Source organism: Schistocerca serialis, chromosome 7, assembly GCF_023864345.2.
Source record: "Schistocerca serialis cubense isolate TAMUIC-IGC-003099 chromosome 7, iqSchSeri2.2, whole genome shotgun sequence".
NCBI lineage: Eukaryota > Metazoa > Arthropoda > Insecta > Orthoptera > Acrididae > Schistocerca > Schistocerca serialis.
The window spans coordinates 93271576-93285116 of record NC_064644.1 but is presented as its reverse complement, the minus strand read 5'-3'; the positions used below and the strand labels follow the sequence as shown (position 1 = coordinate 93285116).

The 13541-nt window shown below is 37.4% G+C and overlaps 2 protein-coding genes across 3 annotated transcripts in view; one reads left to right on the top strand and one right to left on the bottom strand.

Moving 5' to 3' along the window:
- The window catches only part of LOC126412378 (elongator complex protein 1), a 144998-nt gene that overhangs the window by 111499 nt on the left and 19958 nt on the right, over positions 1-13541 (top strand). For both annotated transcript variants that reach the window (XM_050081949.1, XM_050081948.1), the window contains exon 12: positions 5875-6026. In XM_050081949.1, coding sequence (XP_049937906.1) covers positions 5875-6026 — 152 coding nt within the window. The remainder of the gene's footprint in view (positions 1-5874; positions 6027-13541) is intronic.
- LOC126412379 (odorant receptor coreceptor-like) overlaps positions 5948-13541 on the bottom strand; it is a 242640-nt gene continuing 235046 nt past the window's right edge. Inside the window, exon 7 of the mRNA XM_050081950.1 lies at positions 5948-6070. The gene's annotated coding sequence lies outside the window, so the exon portion shown is untranslated. The remainder of the gene's footprint in view (positions 6071-13541) is intronic.

The following is a 13541-nucleotide window of genomic DNA, read 5'->3' as shown; positions in this document are numbered from 1 at the left end:
ATCTTTATTACAATGCTGAAGTCTTGTGCAGGATTTGGTTGTACTAAAAGTGTGTGAAAGAAAGTAATATTCCGTTCCATAGATAAGGCTGTTTTAAAAACTACAAAAACTTTACTACACAATTTTCGAAATCTATTGAATTAATTATAACTGGTGATACTGTTACGGAGCAAATGTGAATTTACTTCTATTTGAGAATATTTATTTGTGTATAAATATTATAAATTTGATGATATAGGTTTTGATATAGCTGTCTCATGTCATGAAATATTATTTGCATGGAGTTCCTTTTTTTCTGTTCTTATCATGAAGTCTATAACTTCTTTCTACATAATCTCAATATTGGTAACACTTTTCCCACTGATGAAGTATGAAGGAATGTGTGGACTGTAGTCTTAAAAAGGAAAAATTTGATGGCAAAGGACCACACAAAACTATATGCAGCAAAAATTAAACAATAGAAATTTCCGGTAGAAATGTCAACAATGCAGAGAAACATAGACTGCTACGTATAGTAAAGAAGACGCATCAAGTTGCAGACAGGCCCTATTAAAAGACACTCACATGTAGCTTTCAGCCACAGCCTTCGTCAGTCAACACACACACACACACACACACACACACACACACACACACACACACACACACACAAACAAGTACACCTCACGCACATATGACCGCCAACTCCAGCATCTCGGGCCAGGATGCAACACCATGTGGTATGCAAGCAGCAATCTGGGAGGGGAAGGGAAGGGAAGGGAAGGGAAGGGAAGGGAAGGGAAGGGAAGGAGGAGGGACAGTAGTGTGTAGGTGGAGAGAGAGACTAACGCTGTCTGATGGAGTGTGCAGGGACTAGACTCCAACAGGCGAAATGTCAGGCAGTTGAGCCAGGGAGGTGGGTAAAAAAGTAACAAAAAAGGAGAGGAATGGGGAAAGACGGGCAGATGGGTTGGCAGAGGGCTACAAATAAACAGGGAGGGAGATGAGAATGGGGAGGAGATGATAGGACATAGGGGGTGGAAATTGTTGAGTGTAGGGTGTGAGGACCATATGTTACCATAGGTTGAGGCCAGAATAATTACAGGAGCAGAGAATGTGTTGTAAGGATAACTCCCATCTGCGCATTTCAGTAAAGCTGGTGGAGGAGGGAAGGGTCCAGATGGCTCGGGTAGTGAAGGAGCCATTGAAATCAAGTGTGTCATGTTCAGCTGCGTGTAGTGCCACAGGGTGGTGTACCTTGCTCTTGGCCTCAGTTTGGTGGTGGATCATCCTGGTGGACAGCAGGTTGGTAGTCATACCAATATAAAAAGCTGTGCAATGATTGCAGCAGAGCTTTTAAATGACATGGCTGCACTCACAGGTGGCTGGACCCAATTGGGTTGGATAAACATGTGACAGGACTGGAATAGGAATTGCTGGGTGGATGGATTGGGGGAGCATCTGAAGGAAAAAAATAAGTCAACCAATTCAGAGAAGGAAAGTCATATGCATTTGAAAATGAAGGTGCATTTTATTTATTCTTTTCTTGATATGACTATAATTTTTTTTGTATAGAGTATTGTAGCATCAGAGCTGGTATGATTGAAGCACCAACAGGCAGGATGGTGGAAGCATAATTTCAGTAACAGAACATGGTATACTAGCTTGTAGATGTTAGCTGTAAAATCTTAATTTATGGGTAGAATAAATGCTAAAAATTACAACAACACAGGATAATTTCTATTTCCCTGTGTCACAGGCATTGGTAAAGGATATGGTTGTATTGTTAACAACCACATTTCTCTGTTCTTTTTCTGTTGTGCTCAGTGGTGCTGTCATAAGGAATCTGCTGAACTTGTTGGCTGCAGGATAGAAGTCAATTTTTTCAGGTATCAGAAATGAACATCTCTGTGGTATTCAAGCAAATAAGATCACTACCTTATTCTCTAACACAGATTACGTGTTATTTCATTCAGTACAACAGTTTTCTCAGTACTTAACAGTTTTCTGATATACTCTGCTTCATATCTTGATATTGCTGCTATATCTGTGTTGGATTTTAGTAAACACCATAAAACATAAATGCTTTTTATGTCTTAAAGCTGGATGTGATGGATAAAATCAAATGTAATTTCTTGTAACAAAATAAAAAAGCACATTTAACACACATTTCTCCGATTCTATTCCTGTAGAAGGGCTTCATTAAAGAAAACCAAATTCTGGTGCTCATGAGTTGTATACAAAGAAATAACTGAAAATGCTATGATTCAAACTTATTTTGTTAGTATTTCAACTAGCTAATTGTTGAAACAAATATCATCACATTACTATCAAGAATTTAAGAGATATTATGTTAATTGCAGTGTTAAATGCTTAAGACTAATACAACGGGTCACATAATTGTTGAAACAGATGCTTGATCTCATTTGTAAATAAGGAAATTATAACTGTCAGCTTCACTTTGTGTAGCATGTAATCACATACACTCAGCTTTATTCCACTCATCACATGATTTATAAGTTTGCTCCATATTTCAGTGTAGTAAAAATAGGATTCTGCATGATCTGTAAAACCTATGAAAGACACCCAGAAATTAAGTTTTCTCCTCTCCACCCCTACCTCCAGCCTCCTCCCACCTTTTTTTCCAGTTAAACGTATTTAGTCAGAACTGTAGTGCATGCATGACCAAGCTATGACCTAACAATCACTGGACTTCCATACAAGTGCTGATGGTTGTCAAAAGCTCTGCAGAATGGCTAAAAATGACTTCTTTTATTTTTTCTCCCAAACTGCAAGGCAAAGTTTGGGCTGTGATAAAGTTGCCAGTCCAAATTCATCATCAGCTGTGTCAGCTGTATGAGCCAAAGGTCATGACCAAACAGATGGTGTGTCACTGTTGAGGCAGTTGTTTGAAGGTAATCAAAGTGTCCATATTGGAGAGGGTCATGGGAGACTGCCCCTCATCAAGACAGCATTATGGAGCTGGTGGGACAGCACATTATGGAAAACTGTTGCACCACGAGTATGGATCTCAGTTGACATTTATCGCAGATATTGTGATCCTTGTTGCCTGAAACTGTTACTAAACAGCTGCTGTTCAAGAATGTGTGTGCCAGGTGCATACCAAAAAATCTGATGCTCAAACTTGAAATGAATCGCTTAGAAGCAGCATTGACATTGTTGCAGCAATACCAGTATTATGATGATGAGTTCATCAACAGGATCATCACAGACAGTGAAATATGGGTTGTCCGCTTTACGCCGGAAACTGTTGATGCATTGGCATCACAAAGGATTTCTGGTTAATACACAGTTCAAACATACTGTCGGTGCAGAATGTGAAGTGCGCAACGTGTGATGTGCAGAGTATTTTATGACAGGAAAGGCATTTTGCTTGTTGACTTCCATCCCAGAGATGAAACGGTGAACACTGGCCGTTACTGTGAAAGACTGAAGAAATTGTGAAGGGCCATTCAAAACAAGAGTCATGGAAAACTCAGTGCAGGTGTTATGCTGATCCTTGACAAAGCTCATCCTCGTGCACCTTGGTGTACAACATGTTTTGAACAAGTTCAGCTTATAGCTGATTAATCAGTCACCGTGCAGTCCTAATTTGATCCTAGCAGTTTCCATTTTTCTTGCACCTCCAGAAAATCCTGTCCTCTGGTCAGCATTTTTACAATGACAAAGAGCTGAAGATTACTGAGGGTGCAGTCTCAGGTGGCACACTTCCACAGCACAGGAGTACAAAAGTTGATCCTACAGTATGACAGTTGTCTCGGTCCTGGCAGTGATTGTCAGAAAATAGCTTTTAACATTGCTATATCAGCTACCAATAAATTTTTATGTAGCTTTTCTTTTGAAAAATATGAAAACTTAATTTCTGGATGACCATCACACTACATCACAGTTGCGTGTTTTCATAGAAGAAAATAGGTTGTGTACTTTTCATGAATGGGGTGGGGGGAGTATGGTGACTACACGTGTGTGAACTTTGAAGAAAGAGATAAACACTATGTCACCTGTTTATGTGTTAATGGCCAGCTTGTTACTGACACTACAATTTACTGTAGCAGATGAAAAGTTGCACCAAGTAAAATTTGTGAGAAATTTTATCAGCAAGCCCTGTAATTAAGAAGTGCATCAACATATTTTTTTATATAAACCAAATAGAAATAAAAATATCAACTGTGAATGTAAAAATATTTCTCTGCTGTTGGAAACAGTAGCTCAAATACTCAGTTTGCATAGCTGTCAAAAACACTCTTAAGATAGGTACTTATCTTCCATTGGCTTGCTTAAGGTGGGAGGGCCATTATAGATGGATGGAGAGAGAGAGAGAGAGAGAGAGAGAGAGAGAGAGAGAGAGAGAGAGACCAGAATCAATCTAATGAAGTGTTCAACAGTAGTTTTGTTGACATTTTTGTTTAATCCAGTATCACATTGATGGCTGATGTCCAACACTTGTTCCTTTAATCACTGTTGGTAACACTCCTTTGTAATTGTCAAATGTTCAACAGAATATGTGTTGACCGTCAGGATCACAATACATTTTGTTGGCAATTACCGATTTCTGTTTCCATTCAATAAGCATATTGTGTTGGGTGCTGTCAGACAGTATGCTTGTTGAAAAGACCTACTACAGGCATAGTGCAAGATGGTTTGTTAAATAAACTGAAACAAAAAGCACATATTGTGATCCTGACTGATAATAAACATTCTGATGAAGCAAACAGTAGTAATAGTGCTCACCTAGAGAAAATCTCCTTCTGAATAAAACTGTGAAGCATGTAGAAGTACATACTGGGAGCAATTTAGGGTGGAATGACTGCATAAATTTAGCAAAGGGGAAAGTAGATTCAGTTTGAGGGAAACATTCATTGTATGTGTAAGAGTTTACTTGTCTGAGAAATTTTCGAGTGTTGTTAACTGTTTGGAAACCTACAAGAAGTTGGATTACTGGAACAGATTAACAAGATTCAAAGAAGTATTGTGCAGATTTGTTTAAGCAGCATGAAAGCATCACAGAAATGATCAGAAAACTTGTGAATGGAAAGGAGGTGGAGCTATGAGGAGATCTCCCCTCCATCAAAATTTGTAGTAGTTGGCAGACTAGAAATTTAGATGTAGATTTTCACTCTCCCCCCCTCCCTCCCATCCACTCATATCAACATGTCAGTGTCAGTTAAACTTCATCACATGCTAATATCTTTTATGCATGTGATAGTAATTTTTATGAAACTATTCCATCTTCTAGTACAGGAAACTTTCACAAAAGTATTGTCGTTATATGGACCTAGAATTTAAGTGGAATGTTTTTTTTTATTATAAACGCAATTTACTAATGTGCTAACTTTCACATTTCTGTTCTGTTGTTAATGAGATTTTACTCTTCTAAGATAAGAAAATGACAACCACAAATGAATCCTTATAATGCAGTTTCAAAGATGTACTTTTATTGCTATTCATTGAAGCATTGTATCTTTGATTGTTTGTGTAAATTAAAACTGTAAATTTGTGTGTGTATATTAAACATTGCAGATTGGCACAAGGAAAAAATGTAACAGTAGATATAGCCATCATGTGGAAAGAGGCAAAAAGATGAAAATTCATAATGTTTACAAATTATGTGAAATTATGGTTTAAAATTTGATTTGATATGAAATGTGTGAGATTCATATCAACCATCATCCTCATATAAACACTTGTGATATAAGAAGACTTGTACATATGCATTTTTTCTCTGTATGACAAGAAACACAAGTTGAAAACTTTATTTTTTGTTCATTTCCAGTTCTATCTGTGCAGAGATTGCATTTGTTCTTGTTCTACACTATCTCAATAAAGAATTTCACAGTATGGTTGTAGTAATGCACTTTCCTTTTTTTTGTGCAGATGAGGTTGGAATGTTGTGCAAAATGCTTCTAAGATTTGGCAGAGATGCTGATGCTGCTGCTTTGCAACATTTGCTTGATTCAGTGCTGAGTGAAATGCAGCGTAGCACGGACGAAATCTGGTCGGCCGATCTGCTATTGCAACCTGTCAGGGTGAGTTCTGTATGTGGCTCCTTAAGAATGTTGTAAATGGAAATCTGTAAAACAGAGTGTCGCCATAAAAGATTAACACATCATTTCATAAAATTATTTAGTCTTTAAATTTGCTGTTGCTCACGTTCTCATTTCATAAAATGATTTAGTGTTTTAAATTTGCTGTTGCACACACAATGTTCTCTCTGAAATCTGTTTTGACTGTCCCTGTATCGTATATCTTACTTAGTACAGTACAAATGTACTTTTCCCTGATACTGTGAATGTTATAGAATACTGTATGAAATACATCAGTACTCTTGTAGGTGATACAATACAAAGTTCTTTTCAAAAATTTAGATATGTATAAAATATGTAGATTGTAATTTCCCAAAGAATGGAAATTATCAGACATGAATTGCATTTTATTATGACGCACTTTTTCAAAAGTGGACAGTCTATCTTCATTTTGTCTTAAGGAATGTGTCCTATTGCCCTTCATTCTGATTTATCTTAAAAAGTGTTCCGATTCACTGGGTGGAGCTGAAGGGTTCTTCCAAGGGTAACCCTCCACAACCTGGTTGTCCATCACGATCTCATTGTCCATCACAACCAACAAAATTAAACATAGAATGCGCAGACAACACTAACTCTACCGAACAGCGGGAACACAGAATAAGCTGTGGAGTTCATCCTTGTGGTGATTGTATTGTTTCTTGCTACACAAAATATTTTTTTGTGGGATACTGCACTGTTCACCTCAATGTTTGTTTTTGTGTGTGTGTTGGAAATAATAATAAACTAAACCAAGTAAAAACATGACTTCACATTGATGTTCCAAGAATTGATCTTTAAACCATGGGGAACAGGTGCTGGAAGAAAAGTTACTTTGTTCTACACATATGAAGGGGCAAAATAGTAATCAGAGCTCTCTTTTATCTATTTATACATCTGTTTTTTTTCTGATGAATGGATTCAATGAAAATTCTGAAAGCTGGTTGTTAAACAACCTCCAAAATATCTGCTCCCTTCTGTCAGCAATCCTGTCCTCAATAGAGTATTTACTGTTGTTTCAAAAGTCCTAAATAATAATCTGCAGCTTTTTCTGAATTAATGCTGTTACATATCTTGGAATGTAATTATTTATGTAAATATAAATATCATTATTGTATAGGGTAATATATGAACAGCAGGTTTACTGTCCTGAAAGACAGTCACTCAAATATTTAGGCAGTAGGAGCAAGTTTTTACATAATTCCAATTTTACTGTTTTATCTCTGTTACAGTCAAGTGAAGTTCTTGGTCTAGAATGCAAAACTGTACTTTAAACCATGCATAGTTATTTGCATGTTCTGTGGACCATAATTGCGACCCCTTGGCATGAAATGAGCCATTTTACAGTTGTAGACATCACAGTGAAACATATGGCAACATGCTGACCACGTGCATGATTTATTAAGCATTTTTTAAAATGTGCATATGGTGTTTCATACTTACCTATTGTAAGTTCAAATATCTGTCTCTCTGTCTTCCTTTGTTAAACATCTCCCCCCCCCCCCCCCCCCCCCACCCACACACACACAATAGTACTTCATATTCAGAAATCCTCCTATGGACTAAGAGTTGTCAAGCACATTGATTTTAATTTGTGTTTGAAGTTAATTTTATTTTCCATTAAATTCTTTGCATCACTTGGTAGGTGGGTAAAGATTATTTTGGCTGAATACCTCACTTCTTCCTGTGTGGCACATTAAGGCTGAGTGATGGATAGTGTATATAATTTCTCTGTCTAGTATTACATTTATGAATATTACTGTTTTCCAAACTACCTACCTGGATAGCTACGCATGTCCAGGATTTGGGGAAACTGGCTGGTTTGGAATCTAATTCACCTGATAGATTAATGACAAAGGGTGGTGTGCGGGCCACCTGAGGGTGCTGTTTGAGCACATCTGACTAGGTGAATACTAGGTTGATATTCCTGTCCTGCCTCAGTTACATGATTAACAAACAGTTCAGAAATGGGGTAGGTAGGGCATCTGGCCACACTCTATTACCAAAATACGGATTAACGTATTGACTCCATGAAGATATGGGATGAAAAGCAAGAAAAAGAAGACTGTTGTTTCCAGACTGCGATTGGTTGTTGACACCAAACTTCATAAGGGAGAACGAGTGTAAAATGTTAACATTGAAATGAATGAAATCCTAAACTTACTTCTGTGATGACCAGAAGTGAAATTTAAACTAAATTCAAAGGATATCCTGGAAGAAATTAAGCCACATAAGATAAAGTTTCATTCAATTTGACTCTGTATAATAACAAGTTTTCTAAAACTAATGTACTATTAAAAACAGTAGGCAAACAGAGGAGATGATGGTCAGAAGAAAGCTGAATTTTGGAAGTATAATCAAACAATGGAAGTTTGGAAGTATAATCAAAACAATAAAATCCAGAATTGCTACTCCCCCATATAGTGGAGATGTTGAGTCACAGGTATGCACAACAACACAACTCTTAAGCAAGTAAGCTTTTGGCTAAAAGGCTTCTTCTGAATTACACACACACACACACACACACACACACACACACACACACACGTCCACTGTCTCTTTCTGTCAGGGCGGGTTTTGTTGCATTTATCTGCAACACATTTCTACTATATGGTCAGTAGCAATCTATCCTTTTCACAATATTGTCAGTTTTGAAAGTATTTGAGTTGTAGCAGTCTTAGTGAAAGTAGTCGTTATTATGGTTACTGATGAAGTTCCTGGCTTTGGTGCCCAGGGGTATCGTATTTTATTTGAATTTATCGCATGATCCACAAATACAGTTGAAGATAAATATACTGGCATATGCCTTTCCCTATGCTGTTTTTTGAAGAGTCTCCATAATGTATTTTTTACTCTGCAGTTGATTGTTCATCTTTCAAAACATCCTGGCAGAGTAAAGCTTTGTAGTATGCCAGGACTCCAAGTCTGTTCTTTGCATTTTGTGGCAATGCTCTTACCATTAGAGCATTGCCAACAAAAGGTAAGGATCCAGCTTCGAGTCACTGGTTGGTATACTGTTCTAATTTGCCAGGATATTCCGTAAGAGCTTTCTGTGTTTTGTACAGTTGGTAATCACTCAATATTCTTAACATCTGTTTTTCCGAAGGAATTCATTGTAAATTTTTGCTGCATTTACATAAAATTACCCTTGAAGACAACAGGGAACGAGCATCTGCAGAATAAAAAGTACAGTGCATTGTAATCTTGCTATGTTTTTATGAATAATTTATGCAGTACTCAGAGTATCTCCAGAGCAAAAGAGTAGCTACATTATCCCAAGATTCTTCTGGTAACAGGGCACCTATCTCTCAACAACTGGAGCTCTTCATATGTAGAAATTCATTATCTTTTCCAAATGAGTATTCAGATGTCAAAATAACATATTCTACACTGACTATGATTAAGGCTATCAGAAGGATATGTTAGAATATTGAAACCTACTATAGCTGATGTTTTGTCAAGAAAGAAACAGGAGAAAGGGTTTAATCTTGTGTATTGATTGTTTGAGGTTCATCTGTAATTTAGGCAGGCCTTGTTCAGTGTAGCTTTCTGGTGGATTTTTAAGTTTTTATATTCAAGCGTAGTATATATCAAAACTTCTTTTAAGCAAATAATGACTATTCTCTTTAATTTATCCATTTTTCTGGGTTCAAAGTCATGGTTGTATTAAGTTTTTAAAGTTATGTCCGTTAGCTTCAACCACAACATGTATCAGTAGTATCACTTATATTATGAAAATAATGTTTCAGGAAATGATGTTCTCACTAAAGTTGTATTCAGCCTGAAGACTGGTTTACACATTGTAGTGCTTTACTAGATGTGGTTCTATGATGCTATTAGATGTAGTATCCCTGTGCCTGTCTTTGCTTTGGGGGTTGATTTACCCAGGCAGTTATAGTGTGACTTCTAGAGTGGGGAAAAAATCATTCTAGGACTGGCTGAGACATGAGCCCTGTGCCTTTGGTTTGATAGTCTCACACCTACACCATTGAGCCACACTTGATCTTATGCAAGAGCATCAGTATAAATGTATCCAAGAAATGGCAGTTCTGAAGAAAGGGACTTTTTATACATAACAGACTCATATTTCTCAGTAGATACAGAAAAGAACAATATTCCTACTTAATAGTTTTATGAACATAGATAATGTTGGAACTCGGAAGGTAAGTGTATTTCACTAGAGTAAGCAAACTATATATTTAATATAATTAATACAATAAGGGATGATATCTGTAATGAGTTAATGATACTAAATTACTTTCCTTGTGTAATTAAATGCAGGGTATCCATCAAGTTAGCAAGTGAAGCTAGAAAATATTCACAAAATATATTTTTATTTATTTGTCAAGAAAATTGAGTTGATGCTGAAAACTAAAAATTTGAAATAGAAAAAGAAGTCAGACTTATAGAGGAAATCTTGTTGGAAATGAACCAAAATGACTAGCATAACATACCATTGGTTAATATTTCTCAACTGACCACTTTGTTTAGAAAGCTCTACAACTGATAATGTTTATGAACTTATTGCATTGTTTTTATGCCTTCAGTTTTCTGTGTCAACTGACATGACTACTATTGTGGAAGATAAATGTTTTGGACTGTTTCTGTAAACCTCAAGCCAGGCCCACTGTTACCTTGATGAACACGACAAACCTTCAAACTACCTCCATATTGGCCTGTAGAACTGACTCTTCACAGCCTATGACTGAATCAAGACCTTCATCTCTTCAGTTTGACATCTTGTTATGTGGCCATGCCAGCTGTGTAATCAAATTGGTAACTGTATGATTGCAGACTATATGACTGCAGACTCTTGAAAATAGATATAAACTATCCCAAGAAAGTCTACCAACAAGGTTTCAAGAACCAGCTGTAAATGATGATTCAATGAATATACTCCAACCCACTAGGTATTACTCACATAGGGATCATGAAGACAAGATTAGAATAATTACAGCATGAACAGCAGCATTCAGTCAATCATTTTTCTCACGCTAAATACGTGAATGGAATGGGAAGAAACCTTAATAACTGGTACATTGGGATGTACCCTCTGCCATGCACTTCTGGTGGTTTGCAGAATATGGATGTAGATGTAGGTGTAGATGACTGTATGTCAAACCCCACCCCCCTCCCCCTCCTGTAGAAATTGAGAAAGGGCCAACTCCTGTCGAAGAAATCTTTTCCACTTTGAAATTTCAAGCTTTCCTTCCTTTCTAGTTTAGAAAATGGTTGTTCATTTGTACATGTGAAGCATAGACAATTAATTTACAGTCTAATAGGGTCTGCTGCAATTGCTCTGGCATGGAACACTGAATGTAGTCTTAGCAAGCTGTCATAGGCTTTGTTTATGTATGGACAGAAGGTTAACTCTACTGTTAGTGATTTAACTTGTGCAGCAGGAGAGGGAGTGTTCCTGTGGGCATTGTGAATGGATACTGACCAGCTTATATACCACTGGTTAGAGAGGTGAAAGTGTTCTACCAGTTGGCACTGAACTTGCAGCATAGCATATTTTTATACTATGTGTTAGGCTGAGTTAGTAAAATGCCTAACCACACCCATTTGGTGGCACCCAGAGAGCATGCTAATGGAACTCCACGTAAACTCCCTTGGTGCTATATACCACACAGCTGATTGAAGGGGCCTGCCTACATTGTAATCTTCAAAAGACCTGATTGCATGATGCACTCTCTCCATAACATAGAGATGGTAAAATAATTGCTTTACTTATGGATAGGTTTCAGTTGATGGGAAATTGGAACAAATGTAACATTTTTGAGAGCAAGCCATGTACTTGGAAGTGCAGCGGCTTCTAAACAGTACATAGAATAAAGCTCTCCCCCAATTGCCACTATGTATAAAGCAGAGAGAACCAAATCGTAGTCCTGCCATGCTGGTCTTACCTTTTTCCATGACTCACAAACATAGGAACACTGTGTGCTAGTTATCATGACAGTTAACAACACTGGTTGATGCAAACATGAAGAGCTTGTGTGTCAGGTACTTACTTGAGATATGAGGCAAGCTGTGCAATGGCATCATCACTGCTAACACTAAAAGGAGTGGTGTTATGGTTGCTGCTGGTATGAAACACCACTGATGATGCTACCATTGGTGTAATCCAGCATGAAGAAGTGTCTGTTAGCTTCTCTGTAGCTCTTGTGAAGACTAACTTCACATTGAAACTTGCACTAGCCTCCATCAAGCATTTGGTTCAGATACATTCTTCCCAGGACCCAGTATGCACACCCATTTATCTTTCATCTCGGTTAAGTGACGAGTATATATTATTTCTATAGATATTTTTCTGTATGTATCTGTAGTGCTGTATAAACTTAATTCCCACACGTTGTCTCAGATCTGGCTCTCCAACTCAAGAAAGAGCGCTTGTGAGGTCTAAAAAAGCTTCATACTAGTTTATGTATTCCCCCATGCCCAGAAAAACAAATGGTTCACGTTCTTGCAGGGCAGGGGTGTCTTCGCGGGTATTCAACACCTGTAGGAACTGCTGGCCTTATCCCTGTGCCACTGTGTTTAAAAGCTTATTGAGAGCCACATATCCCATTCCGGCAAGTTTACACTGAAAGTCAGCCATGTTGGCTTCCAATGCTTTCATGACTGCCTCTCTTGTGAACCAAAATTAGCTGTGCATATTACCTCCTGAAATTAATTATATGCAGATATCTATGACATTGTCTTTTTTAAACTTCAGTAAATCGAGCTTATATTAGCTGATGAAAGCTGTTATTCAGTAATCTGTGAATGAGACAGAATGGATTGTGGACCCCCATCATGGTGCCACATTACACTCACTCTTGTTGTGTATTGAAGCAGTCCCTCTGTACAACTTGATAATGTCTGTATGACTAAGCAAAAGAGAATGTGGACACCCATGATTTTTTTGTCTGTGTATAAAATTTGCCTGAGGAATGGGACATTATCTCCTGAAATGCATTGTTTGCTTCATAATGTGGGTGCCATTAATAAACAGTAACAGAAGTAATTTTCAGAGACTGTTCTCGTTCAGAATAACCTTCAGCCACTCACTCTCAATTTTGTGGTTGAGCAAGTAGATGTACAGGTTATGACAATGGACATGCTTTTTGGAGGAGCTCCATGTTCTCTAATGGCATCAACAGTATTTAAATGGCAACTATTTTTTGTTTTAAACATTTATATAATAATATCAATTCATGCCCGAGGAAAATGCTTCTCACTTCAATTTTTTAGAGTTCTTCTTTCCTCTGTGTTCTGTCTATGAACGTCATAGCTGCAAAAAACAATCTTTCTTCACTTTTAATGTGGTATTGCTAGATAGTGGTCATTACAAATATACACTAGCCTGACAAATCCACTATCGGGTGGTATGTAAACATATTACACTTTCTCCACCAAATGTGTGTGTGTGTGTGTGTGTGTGTGTGTGTGTGTGTGTGTGTGTGTGTGTGTGACTAATGGAGGAGATCAACTTTTGTGAGA